At 43.0% G+C, this 17027-nt stretch overlaps 1 protein-coding gene across 1 annotated transcript in view; it reads right to left on the reverse strand.

The window, feature by feature from the left end:
• Window positions 1-741: 741 nt before the first annotated feature.
• FAF1 (Fas associated factor 1) overlaps window positions 742-17027 on the reverse strand; it is a 354485-nt gene continuing 338199 nt past the window's right edge. The window contains exon 19 of the mRNA XM_070405091.1: window positions 742-990. Within this exon, the coding sequence (XP_070261192.1) occupies window positions 907-990 (84 nt within the window). The 3' untranslated portion in view covers window positions 742-906. The remainder of the gene's footprint in view (window positions 991-17027) is intronic.

Genomic DNA, 17027 nt, shown 5'->3' on the forward strand with positions numbered 1-17027 from the left:
GGTGACAGACAAGGGGCTTAACACACCAAGTGACAAGTCCAAACCAGAGAAGGAAAGAGGGAGAGAAAAGCAGGAGGGAACTGTGTTCACCGTACACTAAAGGGGCAGCCTGGGAGCTGGGATCCGTCAGGCTCCAAATGCAAACCTAACAGCAGCTTCCTGCGGCTGGGCCAGTACCCAAGTCCTAGAACCGGTCCTCTTCACATACCTCAACACCCACACTGCGCTCAGACAGCTTCCCGTGCTGCAGTGGAACAGCAAACACCTCCAAATGGAACCTGGGGACCCACGGCAGCAGCAGTAAATAAATACCTTGGGTATTTCTCAAATGCAGTCCTCAAACACAACCTTACATCTTAGTAAAAGAGGTCAGAAAGTACCATCAAAAATGATATGCGTTTTCCCCTACAATACTGTTCTATCTCCAGGCCAAGAAGTTCCACTTGACCTCCTCCCCTTGCCTCTTAAAATTAGGCGACAAAAGTAGAAATCCAGTTATGACAATAACAAGGCAGGTGTGTGAGCCTTGAGACATATCCGACACCCAGCGACCTGGTGTCCCTGGACAGACAGAACCATCTGGACACTGGGGGGCAGAGGGCACTGGAGAGGCATCAGTCCTATTCTGTGGTCACGCACACTGGAACAGTGCATCGTCACTGACCGGGCCAAGTGAAGGGAGGGGGAGGGCAGCAGAGCTGTAACTCTGGGTTGGGAACATATACTCGTGGATGGGACGTGTTAAGTAGCTATGTTTATTATTACTTTTTTCCAGCAATCTTGCAAGAGGCAGAGTGTGACACTGAATTCAATGAGACGAGCGTGTAGGTGGGTTGGCAAAGAGCCCTTCTCTTGACGCAGGCCTCAGGCAAGTCAAGGAATGGCTGGTTCCACCGCTGGGCGTGTTTACTCCTTTGCTTCAAGAAAAAGGGTTTCTTGAGGGAACAACTTTACCTCCAACAATGATTTATTTGGGTCCAGCTGGGTTATCTAAAAAGAAAAAAAGCATATATTCAAAAGACTGGAAAAGCATGGTTTTCTCCACATGGCACTCAGGTCCTGAACGCACATTGATTTTGAGCCTGCTACGTCCTGACACGAGCATTTGTATAACTGTTCTCTTATTTGATCCTCAAAACAGCCCTGCCAGGTAGGTGTTATTCCCAGTTTATAATCGAGGAAACTAGGGCTTAGAGAGCTCAAGTCTCACAGTTCAGTGGAAGAACTAGCACCTGACCTCAAGGCACAGGTTCAGAAGCCTGGACCTCTTCCTGGGCAGGTGGAGGGTCCTTGCCACAGCTCAGCGTGGCCAACAGAACAGGAGGCCCTGAGGAAAGGATGCTGGCTAAACGACTGATGGCATTTCTGGGCCCTCTCCCTGGTTAACTCCTGATAGCAGGGAGGCCTTTTCTGCGCGCTGGGAAGGAGCTAAGCCTTTGTGGCTCATCTGGCTGCTAAACCTCCTGTGATAAACTGCAGACACCCACTCCACCACGCCCACAGAGGAGTATCTTCCCTTCGAGGAAAGGCTCCTTAGGGAGGCATAACACAATCTCCCTGTTGGGTGTATGTGTGAAAAAATAAGTCAATGTCATAATGTGACTATGTTACAGAACATAAAAAAACATTATTTTATAATGTGAACCATAGAGAATAGAGCTAGACAAAATCCTCTTGGCTCAGATGGGATATGCTAATCATACAGGGATCCTAAGTTAGGCTCCTAACCTCCTAGGCTGGGGGCAGGGATGGGACGTGGATGTTTTCTGAATGGGAGAGAAAAACAAAAATTTCCTGTTTAATGAAAGAGATCATAAATTTTAAAATGCTGAGAAATACTGGTTTAGTGGAAAGGACAATGGGTTTTGGAACCAGAAAGATTCTGGTTTAAATCACAGCTGTTTTGGCTATTAGCTTTGTGGCTTTGGAGTTAGTACCAATCATGCAGGACTGATGTGAGGATTAAATGAGAAAAAATATATAATTAGCAGAGTGTCTGGCCCAGAGCCGGTCTCAGTGATGGCTGCGGTGTGTGTGAGCAACTGTGAGGATGGATACAGGTAGCTGGGCAGCGTTACCTGCGTCCATCCTGTGTGTGATGAGAGGCTGGGCAGTGCGCTATCAGACACAGGAGCTCTGGGCCTGTGGGCAGAGACTGCAGCACCCCAGGCAGGCAATTGTGTTCTTTGCTCAGTTCAAGCCACACCCAGTAAGATGGCTCCCATGTCTTCTCCTAGCCCACTGGGGGGGCGGGGGGGCGGGGGCGGGTCCTGGAGGCCGAGTGTCATAGGCAGGCTGGTAAGCTGAAGGAGGAACACTATCTTCAACTGTATCCGGCAGAAACCTGGTATGCCCAGGAGGGTCATTAAGGAGACACATTGCCTCTAGAATCCTCTCTGCTTATAAGGAACCTAGAGCAAAGCTGCTCTATTGGTATCTCTGGGGCTCTGGGCACATGGGCAGGCAAGGTGGTGGGGAGGGCACAGCCTGCTGTCCGTCTTCCAATGCACTGGGGGCAAGCTGCTGGCAAATGTTTACCCACTTCCCCAATTAATGTACAACACCGTGCTGGCTTCTGTCAACAAGCAGAGCTGTGCTGCTGCTGCTTCCGACTCACTGGCATTTTCTGCCCAGCTGCTTCCGCTATTGTTCTTAATTAACATGCCAGAGCTCTTCCGGCACCTTCTACTTTGTTATTTGTGGTTTGTAAATACAATGTTTGCTGGGAGAAACCATAATCATAACTGTGCCAGAGCTGTGCATGCTGCCAAAAAGATCTGCTGCAAAGCAAAAGAAGCTGGGAGGCTGGAGCCTCAGGCCCAAGCCGAACCCTGCCTGGCTTGTCAACATGCAAGGTCAGAGGTTCAGAAAACACACCCAGTTTTCTGAAAACGTTAAGTGATTTTCCCTGTCACTTTAAGTGGGAAAGCTGGGACATAAGGAGGGGAAACTAAAATTTCTTGAACATCTACTACATACCAGACACTGTAAATATGTCATCCCATTTAATCCCTAGACCAACTATGCAGGGTAGGTGAAAATGACAAAATCAAGGCTCAGAAGGGTTGGCACTTATTTAAGGCCAGTAAGGGTACGTGTATATTGCACAATGGTTAAAAAGAGTGAGGCAGACTTAGATTCAAATCCCAGCTGTCACTTACTACCTATATGACTTTGAAGAAGTTACACAACCAGAGAGTCTCAGTTTTCTCACCTGTATGATGGGAATAATCGGTTTCTCCTTTATGGGCTGTTGTGACAGCTAACTGGAATAATGCTGGTGAGGCCGTTGGCACAGTGCCCGAGCCAGGAAGTGCTCAGAGGGTGGCAGCCATCACTAGCTGGAGTGCTGCCTTGGGTAAAGGACCTGGTCTGTCTGACCTCAATGTTGGAGCTTTTTCCTCCAAAACTTCCTGGAGCTCAGACTGCACCTGGCCGCCATTCTTATTTCTACCCAGTGCCCAGCAGGAGTGCTCCCTTTTCCTTGATAGGGCAATGCCTCAATATCTGGAGACTGCCTTTTATAGCTGTGATGGGGCTGGGCCACAATGGACTGCTTCACAGCAAACATGGTTGTGCTGGGGCTGCGCGATCTAGTGCCCCAGATCATAAGCAATTTTTTTTTTCTGAAGGTCATTTCAGACAGGAGTTTCAAAGTGAACAGGATAGTGTCTGTTTTCACTCTCATTTGACTGGTGTAGACCTAGGGGATGTAGGTCCCCATGCTTCATTCCAGCACAACAGTGGCCATGCTGTGAAACCATACTGCCGTGCTCTGGGCCCATTCAAGAAGAGGTGGAGCACGCCAGGAGGGACAGAGCCTAGCAGGACAGAGTCTAAACACCACGTTCTTTTCCTTCCGAGAAACAGCTGCAGAGCGGGAGATGTCTCCCTGGAGGGGCACTGGGAAGTGCTGCCTGTGTGCCCCAGGGCAGGCAGGGGCCCTGTCAGCCCTTTGAATATCTGAGGACTGATAAGTAGACAGAGCAGAGGTGTCTGCTCTGTCTACTTATCAGACAGATAAGTAGATAAGTAGAACTACTTATCAGAAAGTTCTGTGCAGCTCCAGTGGGTAGAGCTGGGATCAGTGAGGGAAAACAGCAAAGAAACAGAACTCAGCTGGTCAGAAAGAGCTTAGCAGAGCTGTAGCTGCTGGTGTGGCTACTTCTGCTTCTCTTTCTTTTACCTCTTCTTCTTCCTTCTGTCCTTTATTTTCTTCTTGTTCTTCTTCATCATCATCATTGCAGCAACTATCAGTTATTGAATGCCTACCATGTAGCTGGAACCATGCTAACTACTTTGTATATAGTACTGTAAGTAGTCCTCAGAACACCCAGTGAAGTAGGTTATTGCCATTTTACAGAAGATAGCATGGCTTATCTCGACCAAGGCTGCAAATAGAATAAAGTTTCAAACTCAAGTCTATCCGACTCCAACAAGCACAATAACCAAAAGCACCTGGCCAACATCGCCAACAGGCTGCCTTGGGGTGATGGAGGGGTTGGGACGGTAGAGTGAGCGTACTCTCTAGTGTCCCTAGAAGCATTCCAATAGAGGCTTATTTGAAGAACCTGATGATGATGATGATGATGGTGATAATAATAATGGCTAACATTTACTGAGCATTTACTTTGTTCCCTGCATATTCCAAGCACTTTACATTTTAAAATAATTTGTTTTTCATAATAACCCTTTGGGGTGGGTTATCTGAGATCAGTACTATTATTATTCTCATTTTACAGATGAAGAAACTGAGTCAAGGAACAGACTAAGTAACTCGCCTAAGGTCTCAAAGTTATTAAGAGCAGAGCCAGATGTGAACCAAGGCAACCTAGCTTTGAAATCCATGTTTAACTACCAGACTATTCTGCCAGAGGTGTTGCTAAGAACAGGAGCCACACAGAAAGAAGTTGGATGAGATGACCCCGAGGCTGTTTCTAACCAAGTTTTCAGGATATAAGATCACTTTAAGAATGACAAAAGGTTAAAGGTAAGAAAAAATCCTGAAATGTTTATAAAATACGAATACAAAAACCCAATCCGAGCATGTGTTTTGCCATTTCCTTGGGACTTTACTGACTATACTGACTCTAAATCAACACAGAAACCCACAATTGGGACTTCTTGGGAAAGGAGGGGAATTTTCAAATAAGAGGTATGGCCTGACTTTGTCTATGTTAGAAGAGAAAATTCAACCATCTTGACATTTTATTCATTACACTTAGGAAAAAAATTGATATATTTTCTCACTAAATTAATCATGTCAAACAGTTCAACCCTTCATTTCACAGGTCGGCAACCTGAGGCTCAGAGAGGTCAAGTGACTTGGCCCAGGTGGCACAGCTGATAAGGTGCAGATACAGCAGTCTGCCCCAGAGTGTCTGACTTCTATTTCAGGATTCTTTCTGGCCACATCATTTTCCTTCTCTCTCTCTTTTTTAAATACCTGAGCATAAACATCACACTACTAGTAGACTGGAAGCTACTTGAGGCGAGGAGCTGAGTAATACTAAAAATAATAGTAGCAGCAATATATGCATAATATTGTATAGTTTGCAAGATATCTACACAACCATTAATTCACAATCATGTAGGGTAGGTGTTATTATTAATCCTTTTTATTTAATTTTGCTAAGGAAATTCTTTTATTTATTTTTTAATTTTTTAAAATTGATTTTAGAGAAGAAGGGAGAATGGATGGGGGGAGGGAGGGAGGGAGGGAGGGAGGGGGAGAGAGAGAGAGATATGAGAGAGAACATCAATTGGGTTGACTTCCATACGTGCCTCGACCAAGAATTGAACCTGAGACCTTCTGATGCATGGGAGGATGCTCCAATTAACTGAATCACACCTGCCAGGGTTAGGAAATGCTTTTAGCTTGAAGTTGAATAAAGGAAAGTCTGGATCTAATATTTTCACATTTAGAAAAAATTCTAGATTCATCAAATGATGCTGAAACGACTGAATATCCACATGCAAATAAGTGTATCTATATGCAGATCTTACACCGGTTACAAAAATTACCTCAAAATGTAAAACACAAAATTATAAAATTCCTAGAAGATAACATAGGAAAAAAAATCTAAGTGACTTTTGACATACCAAAGACACAATTCATAAAATAACTGATAAACTAAACTTCATTAAAATTAAAAATTTCTGCTCTGCGAAGACACCAACAAGAGGAGGAGACATCGTCAATGGACTATGGTAAAATATTTGCAAAAGGCACATCTGATAAAGAACTGTTATCCAAAATATATAAAGAGCTCTTAAAACGCAATAAGAAAACAACTCAATTACAAAGTGGGCCAAAGACCTGAAAGACACTTCATCAAAGAAGATACACAAATGGAAAATAAGCATATGGAAAGATGCACCACATCCTCTACCAATGGGAAACGCAAATTAAAACTGAGATACCACTACACACCTATAAGAATGGCCGAAAACCAGAACACAGACAAATGCTGGCAAGGCTATGGAGCAACATAGACTCTCATTCATTGCTGCTGGGAATGCAAAATGACATAGCTACTTTGGGAGAGAGTTTGGTGGTTTTTTTTTTAAAAAGAACCATATTTTTATTAGATAATCCAGTAACCATACTCCTTGTTATTTACCCAAAAGAGCTAAAAATGTATGTTCACAAAAACCTGCACACAGATGTTTATAACACTTTTATTCATAACTGCCAAAATGAAAGCAACCAAGATGAGCTAACAAGAAATAAGCTATCAAGCCATGAAAAGACATGGAGAAATCTTAAATGCATATTACTAAGTGAAGAAAACCACTCTAAAAGGGTTACATACTACATGATTCCAACTATTTGACATTCTGGAATAGGTAAAACTAGGGAAATAGCAAAGAAAACATCACTAGTTGTTAGGGATTTTTTTTGAGGGGGGTGGTGAATAGGCAGAGCACAGAGGATTTTTAGGGCAGTGAAAACACTCTCTATCCTATCTAATAAAGAGGGAATATGCTAATTGACCCTCATGCCGTTGCAAAGATGGCGGTGCCCACAGCCAATAAGGAGGGAATATGCTAATTGACTGCCATGCCCTCAAAGATGGTGGCGCCCACAGCCACAAGATGGTGGCGCCCAGTTCCCTCAGCCCTGCCAGGGCGCCTGCCTCCAGAGTCTCCCAGTTCCCTCAGCCCCCCAGCCCCCCAGAGCCGGCCCAAGTCGCAGGCAAGCCTCAAATGTCGGCTGCCCAGCTGCCCAGGACCGCCTGAGGCTCAGGTAACCAGGGCCGGCCGAGGCTTGCGCTGCTGGCAGTGGCAGCAGCAGAGGTGCGATGGGGCGTCACCTTCCCCTGATCGCCGGGTCACCTCCCTGAGGGCTCCCGGACTGTGAGAGGGGGCAGGCCAGGCTGAGGGAACCCCCCTCTAGTGCATGAATTTTCATGCACCGGGCCTCTAGTGATACTATAAATGATAGATATATGTCATTACACATTTGTCCAAACCCTTTCTGGAGCCAAGCTGCCCTCCTAAAGTGTACAAGGCCTGCAGTGCCAGCTGTGCCAAGGACTGGGTGGGCAAGTCTCTAATTTAGGGGCAAAGAATATATCAGCAAGCCCTTTGGCTCAGATCCCAAGCCACAATCTATGATCAACCTTTTCAGTAACAGAGACATTGTTTTTATCCCTACCTGAGTCCTATGTTTAGCTTCAATTAGTCTTGAACTAGTTAAGTTAAAAGATATTATTTAATGACCCTTAAAACCCCAAGTCCCACATAATATTAAGCAAGTACTGAACAATTATAATTTGATGCAATCTGATACAAGGGCTACAACTCTATTTTTCTCAAAGTCTGTTTGGTCCTGATTAGAAGGTGAGAGAGTCCCCCAGTAAGGACAAAAATAAATTCAAAAATACATTTCCCATGTAACATAAAGCTACAACAAGGCTTATTCTTAAAGAGATGCTTCTTTAAACCCAAGCTATTTGAACACAAAATGAATGTGCTAATAATTTTTCTGAAGAATGTGTACATAATAATGACTATTATTTTACAGCCTTCAAAGCACTTTCCCATATAGCACCTAAATTTCAGACCTATCTGAGGAGATTGGGCTGATTTATCATCATTTTTACAATGAGAACAACAAAGCTCAAATCAAAACATTACTTACATACGGTCAAGTGGAAACTGGTGGATCTCCCATTTGAACTCAAGTCATTTCACTTCAAGTCCTGAGCTCTGTCTACTCTATGAGGCAGCACAAAGGCTACATGGGTAAATTCCCAGACTACAGGGAAGTAAAGCTTATCTGCTTTTGGTTTTGTTCAAAATTAGCACTTAACCTGAACTTGTGGGAACTAATCTTTTTGGTACGCTATAGTAAACTATTCTGTTAGTACTCCATTAGAAAAACATGCATATTAAATATCATAAGTTTAAAAAATAACTGTTAATGCCATACTACCAAAAAAGTTACCATTTGACATTTTGTAAGTGCCAAGCACTATAGTTCCTGTTCTATATATAGTGTCTAATTAAATGGTCACAACACTTCTATGAGGTAATTGCTCCTATTATTCCCATTTTATAGATGAATTCTCTGAGATCAAAAATGATTAAGGGACTTGCCCAAGATTACATAGCTAGGAAAGATGAGGCCGGGATTTGCACCCAGGTTTGTGAGCTTCCAGCCTGCATTCTAGCATTTCCCTTCACCTCTGACTCTACTTCTAAGCAGGGGGCAGTTAATGACTGGCTGGCTTTCCCTTGGGCATAAGGAAAGCAGGCACTCTGTTGCTGTGTTGTGGCTCATGGCTCTGTTGTGATATGGACTTTGTTGTTCCCCATAGGTTATCTTTTGCTACTGTCACCTTGGTCCTAATTGCTAATTGCCCATTTTCTGTAAACACCTTTTGATGAAGTGGGAATCCCTGAAGAGGGAAGTTACAACCACAAAGTATCAGAGGGAGAATTTCAGAGTTGAACTGCTAGTCATGTGCTGATCAGGGTGTGAAAGGCTTTTGTAACTGTAAAGTCCTTTGTAAACATAAGGGATTACTAATCCCCATTATCATCATCATCATGGTCATCGCCCACAATGCCAGCTGTAGCTCTTAGCAAATTCTCCTCTACACTTGCTGAAGGCAGTAATGCAACCCCCAAAGGAACTTCCAGTTTGGAAGGGTCCACTATTGGGACTACTCTATGGCTATTCCCATCCCAGCTTCCTGTGTAGTTTCTGGATCAATGTCTCATCGGATCACAGGAGGAAAGTGGCACTGGGGTGAGGGCTTCCTAGAAACAGTGATGATGCTCCATTGCTAAACTGGTAGAATAACTGGGGTTCTGGAGAGTGAGGTTGAGTGGGCTTCTGGGACTGCAAAGCACAGGGTACCCACAGGACATTTCCCCCCCATGACTTTGTTTTCAGGTGGGAAGAAGGCAGAAATGAATGAAAAGTTAAAGGAAGAACAAGGAAGAGAAGACTAAGGTGACCAAGGGATGAAAATTGTATCTAGTAGGCTGCCCTGTTTTTTTGCTTTACAGTTAACATTCATTGGAGCTTACTAGGTGCTAACTATTCTAAGTGCTTTATAAGCACTACACAACCTTATGAGGAATAGAAGCTCAGAGAGTTTATATAACCTGTCTCAGGTTGTACAGGCAGGAAGTGACAGAGCAAGGATTTAAAACTAGGTCTGGCTCCGAAGTGTTGATTTGAGAAAGAGGGAGAGAGAGGAATGCAGGGAGTGAGAGGGAGGAAGAGAGGGTGGGAGAAAGGGAAGGAAGGAGGGAGGGAAGGAATGGGGGGGAGAGAGAGAGAGAGAAAGAGAGATATCAATTTGTTGTTCCACATATTTATGCATTTATTGGTTGTTTCTTATATACGCCCTGACTGGGGATTGAACCCGCAACCTTGGCATGTCAGGATGACGCTCTAACCAATGGAGCTACCCAACCAGGGCTCCAAAGTGTTCTTAATCATCACACTAGATAATTTTAGTATTGTAGTCATACACTGGCCTATTTATTCTAAGTCTCCTGATTGAAAGGATGATCTCCTTCATGTAACTGAAGCACAAATCTCCTCATAATAGAATATATGACTACCGTAGGCATTTGGGCATATTTCACTCAACTAGTGAGTGTTAGAGCTGGAGGGGTCTTTAGAGGTCATCTCTGCAACAGAAGGGGACAGAAAAGCTGTTAGTGGAAAAAATTTACCCAAGGTTACTGAGCATTCATGGCAGATCTGGGACCAAATCTGGAGTCTTCATTCTCAGTTGTGACTTCAGATGGACTGTTTAATGAAGATATCAATTCTAAAGTGTTACTAATGCCAAATGGCCTCACATCTGGCACATTGTTAGGAAGATCCTAAACACCAAGTAAAAAACGTGACCCTCTTCTTGCCCTGGTATCCCTGATGGGGACTCTGGTCACTCTACTATTAAACAGCAATGTTAATGGGGAAGGTCCAAAGGGAATAGAGGGGCTTCTAACAAGAGGGTAGGGTGGGGGTGGGAAGGGAAAGCCTCTTTAGTCTAGAAACAGGAAGAGATGCAAGTCTGTAGAGCAAGCATGTCAAACTCGCGGCTGGCCCACAATGAATATTTTTTCAGTCCAGCCAATATAATGGTATGTAAGAAATGTTTTAATATAAATTTTGTAACTTAATTTTACAATATCCTGTTATACATAATTATTAATAACTAACTACAATGCTCCCTAATGACTGATTACTATAATTGTGTTGCATTCATTTCCCTTATGCGCCTTAAGCACAGGCGCACCATTTCTCTCCACTAATACTACCAGGTAGCAGCGAATATTTTAGTAGCCGAGTGCCATGTCATTAGTCTTGGACTGACTTGTTTGGTGTGTGCAACAGGAAATATTTCACTTTCGGAGAACAAGAAAAATAGGTTTATTTGTGTTACGCTTATTAATCTGTGCAGTTATTCAGTGTCTGGTAAGTTAATGTTCAAGAATGTTCTATTATTTTATGTTAATGATTACTCATTTATTTCAGCCCTTTGTATTCAGCATGTCTCTATCGAAATAAATCTACGTTTCTATGAAAATGGAAGCTTTTGTTTTTTTGCAGCCCACATAAACTTAAACCTTGCTTATTTGGCCCATGTTAACCTTTGAGTTTGACATGCCTGCTGTAGAGTGAACATAAAAAGAATGAAAACAGGCATGTCTCCTCATCCTGGGAAGCTAGTTCCCAAGATTAGTCCCTCCTGGGCTCTGGAAGAAACTATTTCAAATAAATAAAACAAAGTCCTGCTTTAGAGCTCACTGTCCCTGAATGCCCAATAAATAGGGTATAGGCAACTTTGTGAATGAGGATTCCGCAGTGTGGCAACATGCTGGCTCTCCACCCCTCAGGGCAGCCAGAACCTCAGGGCTGGGTGGTTCTCACCCTGAGCAACCTAGTACGGGTACCCCAGTGAGGCACACAAACATTTTCAATGTGTGCAGTGATTTGAAAAAGGCTGGGAAGCACTGATCTAGGGAACACGCCTCACTTCAGAGGCGGATATCATGGAAGGCTGCCAGGTTCTGTATAAAAGGTTCCTAGGATGCCTCTGGTAAAAGATTGGTCCACAACGCTAGCCACTATGTTTAGAGAGAAACCTGTTAGCTGGTTAGGTTTGGAACTGCTACCTCAGCTTAAAAATCTGAGAAGCCTGGTTATTGTCTGCCCAGAGCTTCATCACTAGGCAAGGGTTACATCCTGAGTAGGAGGCAGTGAGAAAGAAACTGGAAAAAAGAAAAAAAAGAGAACTGATGGCTTCTGAATCCCAGTTCTGCATGTATGCTCTTGAGCAGGTCATTTAACCTCCAGCAGACCCAAACGTCTCATCTGTAAGCTGCGAAGGACATTACCCAACAACTAATAGGCTCTAATAGATCATTTCTCTCTGGGTCTCTCTTCCACACTGCCACTCGAGAGTTGAACAAAATATCTGATCCTGTCTCTCTCCTACTTAAAATTCTTGAATGGTTCCTTAGGGCAACAGAATAAGGCCCTTTTGCTTTGGCCTCGTTTTCCCAATTTGTGAATGGGTGGTGTTTCTGGCAAGGCTCACAGCACACCCATAATGGACGACAAGGCTGAAAAGACAGTTTGGAGATAGATAATGAAGGGCTTGAATGTCTTATTAAATGTAAACTCCCAGGCTTCAGAGAGATCTGGAGCGGCATGTTCGTGGTGCTCTTCAGGCAGAGTGGCTATGGAGGGAGCGAGCATTTTGAATGCATTTTAATATCCAAGCAGGGCCACCGAGCTGGTGCATGCATAGCTCTGCACGCAAACACCACTCAGGAGCTGGAGCTTTGAACAGGAGTTAAAAGAGTTGAGTCCCTAACGGCACACAAAAGACTTGACGGTGTGATTTATTCTGATGTATTTACTTATCCAATTACCAAAACAGCAGGAGATCATTAAATTTTCTAGTTACCAGATGCAGCATGTTCAATATCTTAAGTGTTACCAAGGCTCTCTCTGAGCTATTTTCATATTACATTTCATCTGCCCAAAAGCTTATGAAAGTGGAAGGCAAGAATCATGAACAGAGCAGGTGTTTTCTTTGAAGGCTTGTCCAGCAGGCACCTATACAATACCAAACTCATACCAGAAACTCCCAAACTCTCCCTTGGATTTAAGGAAAAGTACCATGATGAGAAACAAAAGTATTTAGGAGAGAAGCTGTTAAGGAAGTGGTACTTGAGGTGGCTGGAGATACGTATTTTATCTGGCCAGACTTTTCTGCGTGTTCATTTTCTATCAGTTTGGTCCCCGTGTCCACACAGGGTCAGGGCTCAGAGTAGAGGAAGAGGGAAGGGAACACACACGCTCTCGGAGACTGGAAACCTCGCCCTAAACGTTCCATTCTTCTTTGGACTACCTGTGTGATCTCGGACAAACCACTTTTGAGCAACTTAAAGACAAAAACTGTTTCCTGCTTCTATATTTCCAGCTTCTAGCAAAGAACCCGGTGCATTATGTACTCTCAATTAATGTTTGTTGAATAAATCAGACCAGAGAATGTTTGGTCATTATTGAACACTGAAAAATAGAGAGCAAGACTTTATTAACAACATTTTAGGAGTTAAGTGGCAAGATAGGTGTTTGTTCTATTTTATATTGAAAAATACATGTCCTGTAAGTTATACGTGGGCCTAAACTTTTTGAAAGGGTGGTCATGGCTTGGCCCCTACATTCTTTCTCTAAATACTATCCCCTCACAGACCTTATGCTCCAGCCAATTAGAGCCATTTGCTATTCCCTAAATATGCCTGATGCTTTTCTCACCCAAACTTTGCTTTTGCTGTTTCCCCTACTAGACTGTCCTTCATCCTGTTGAAAATTTATAAATTCTCAAGGATCAGCTCAGATACTACTTCATCCACAAAACCAAGCCGAAGTGACAGAGCCTAAATTAAACTCTTTCTCCTGTTCCTTGTGTAAGAGAAGTAATCCTAAGTGGTAACTTCTTCCATTCACTGGGCCATGGGCTCCTGGAACACAGGCGCTATGTACATTCATTGTGGCCTCTGCCTCACGTGCCTATTTCACTGCCCTGAATGTGGTCAATTCACGTTTGTTGCACTAATGCCTTTGTTTAATCTTAGGATCCTCCGACAAGGTGGCTGCCAAGGTCTGCTGGCAGATTTAAGGTCAGTGTTTAAACTGAAATGTAGGCACTGGCAATGTCCTCTGCTTAACCAGCACTCCTGTATTTTGACTAGGCAAGGCAACCCATTTCTGGAGGATCTAACTCAAAGGTCAGCTACAGTTTCACATGGAGTTATCCGTCTGTTATGCCTCTCAGGTTATTGTGCAACTTGTCTATGAGTCTGTCTCTCAGGTTGAATTCTGAGGGCATATAATGAGGTCTCACTGGCTATCTATCCCCAGAGACCAGTCCACTGCTGGAAAGAGTGTGAATTCAATAGATGTTTGCTGGAAGATGACCTACTGAGCGACTGAGTGGAGGCTCCCCACTCCTTGCTAGACCCACCACCAAGCCAAAGAAAGGGAGTGAAGAGGAGCTGTATCCTTAGGCCTCTTTCCCTAGCCTCACCAATAAAACAGGCAGAACCTGTCACTATTATCAGTTCACCTAGTAGGTCACCCAGCTCTCGACTCTCTCTGGCCCTTGCCTTAGTCAGTCCTGCTGCACAGACATAGGGAATGACAATAAGTTTGCATCAGTAGCCCTTTCAGAAGGGATAGATTTTTCCCTAAACTGCTGTTGGAATTGGCTAATTAGAAGGCTTTAAAAAATCTTAATACTCTAAACAGAGAAAACTGGTTCTGAATTATTAAGCAACATTTTCAATGCATTTGAATAACCTTAAGTGACTTAGCTGCCACCTGATCCTAAGCTCTGGCTCAGATAAATAAATGTGAAATATTGTCAAAGCCCCGGCTTATAGCAGCCTCCAGCTACAGTAAATAAAGCTTAAGTCTCCATAAACTGCCTGGGGCAGAGACATTTTCATATAAAAGGAGTAGGAGAAGACGATATTAAATAAAGCCAGAAGGACCAGGAAGCCAATGGTTTTGTTCCAGTGTTCAGAAGAGAGTTGTCAGTAGGGCAAGGATTTTCTCTATTCAGGTCATTTAATCATAGAATCACATAGTATCGGAGCTGAGGGAGGATTTAGAAAGCACTCACTTTAATCTCTTCATATTTCAGAAGAGGAAAATAAGACACAGGAAAGTATGTACCCTGCATGAAATCACACAACAAATGGATAGAAGAATAAAAATTCTTCCCCAGGGTGCCTGGCTCTCACCTTAGTCCCCTTCCCACCATGACACATCCCTCTGAGAATGTCCACTGGAGACAGCAACATGAGACCGACAACTAACTGGTTGTTAAAAATCACTTGAAAATTTTAGCCAGCCAGGAGACTTCTAGAGCTCTGATTCCAGACTCCATGGCCCCCACCTCTGGCCTTTATAAGTTTTCTTCTCATGACATGGGGCTGGGGGAGGGGGGTGGGGAAATAGGTGGGGAAGGGGAAAAAACCAGGAATAAGTGAGGGTGAATGTTACTATATAATGTGGTCCCTCTCTTGCCTATCCTCAAGTCATGAGGATACCATGAGTTTCTGCCTGGTGAGATGAAAAATACAAAAACAAAAACAGTGAATGCATGAATAGGTAGGAATACGTTTTTCTCTCATTTATTTACTAAACAAGTATTTCTTTAATATTTACTATGATATCAGAACAGGCACTATCTCTGCCCTCAAGGAGTGTAGATTCTAGGGCTGGATGCAGACAGGAAATCAACCCACTGCAATTCAGAATAGTAAAGGGCTATAATGTGTCTCATTCTAATATGCACAAGTCTTTCCTACTTCTAACTATTTTACTGACTTACACTTTCATAAACAATAAACCAATATTAGTTGCTTACTATGTGGCAGGCTCTGTATTCAGATGAATTAGATATGATCCCAAATAACTTCAGATTTGATGTTACAATTCTTTTTGTTTATCTTACCTTCATTTTGTAATTATTGTAAATTTGGGCCAACCATTTCTAGTTCTGGCATCTTTTGATTTTCCTTGATCAGGTTACTTTCCTTCTCTGCATCTTGGGTTTTTAAATCTATAAAACAGGGGTCTTTTCTAGTTCTCACAGTCTAATATCCATGCATGAAGAAGGCCTGTTCACACAAGGCTCTCACATATAGCCAACTAGAGGAAGGAAAGTGAAATAAATTTGGAAATGTCAAAAGAATCTTCACGTTTGGGATTCAAGAATAGACATTAAACCTAAGGCCTTGAGGTCCTGGTTGTGGGGGAAGAGCAGGTGTGGTGCGGGTGAAGTGGGCTGGGGCTGCGGCATGCTGTTGCATGTGCTAATGCACTCTGGAACTCCAGCACTGGCTTTGAAAATTACAAGGAGTGTGGAGAAAAGGTTAATCTGCACATATACAGTTGTTTGTATTTATAGTGGGGTTATTATAAAGACTAAGTTTAAGTGAGCACAGCTTGTCTGCAGAAGCACCTGGCATACTGAGCACAGAACTAATGATTTTTTATTTATGGCTGAATGGAGTCAGATGGGATTGTACATGCATCCTTCAAAAGTTTATTTGATTTCTGATATAGCATTTTGAATGGTAGTGCTTTATAAACTCCTTATAAAATTAAGTTCTGAGGCAAAATAAGTAAGTTTATAAAGACTTAAACACATCAACAAACCTATACATAATCAGTTACATCTTATATTCAGCATGGTATGAGGAAAGCACCTAGGTTTTGGGAATCAAATACTGGTATTGATATTTATTGTGCAAATCTGAGAAATGTAAGCTCTCCTAAGCTTCTGTGTCCTCATCTGTAAAGTAGGGATAATATCTATTTTCAGAGAACTAATATACTTGATTATGCATATAATAGGCACAAAAATAAATGGCTGTATTCATTGTCATCAATCCCTACCACAACACACCAAGTTCTTTGTAAATAAGGTAGAAAGGGGCAGAGGACAATTTTATTAAGACTCTGAATTCCACGCAGCTTTCATGAAATGGTTGTACTTTTACAAATACACTTTAAAACTCCTTTATGTATTCCTTTGATCTGGTCAGGAGCATACAATAATGAGGTTTTCTTACATAATACCACCTTTCTCTCAATACCTCTGTAGCAAGAGCTAGAAAATGGCAGAATTGAGATTCAGTCTGGACTCTAGAACCCATTCATTCAACCACTAGCCTATACTGTCACTCCACTACTTATCTCCTTCAAATCTGCCCCAGTCACTTCCAGGTGTTGGCCACTCTCACAGTTTAAATCTCCTTATCCTCTGTTAGAAAGCACCACCTAGACTTCCTCCTGACATCTCAGTCTCAACAAATCCCCAAGCGAATCTACGTCCTCATCTGTCTTCCTTAATTTCTGCACATGAACTATGACCTCTCTAGTCATTCAGGTTGGGATCTCTAAGTCACCCCTAACAACTCCCTGTTCCTGACATAGCTAAAAATCACCAAATCCCATGGATTCTTCCTTC

Source organism: Myotis yumanensis, unplaced genomic scaffold (assembly GCF_028538775.1).
Source record: "Myotis yumanensis isolate MYYU_CA2020_CCGP unplaced genomic scaffold, mMyoYum1.0.hap1 SCAF_2, whole genome shotgun sequence".
NCBI lineage: Eukaryota > Metazoa > Chordata > Mammalia > Chiroptera > Vespertilionidae > Myotis > Myotis yumanensis.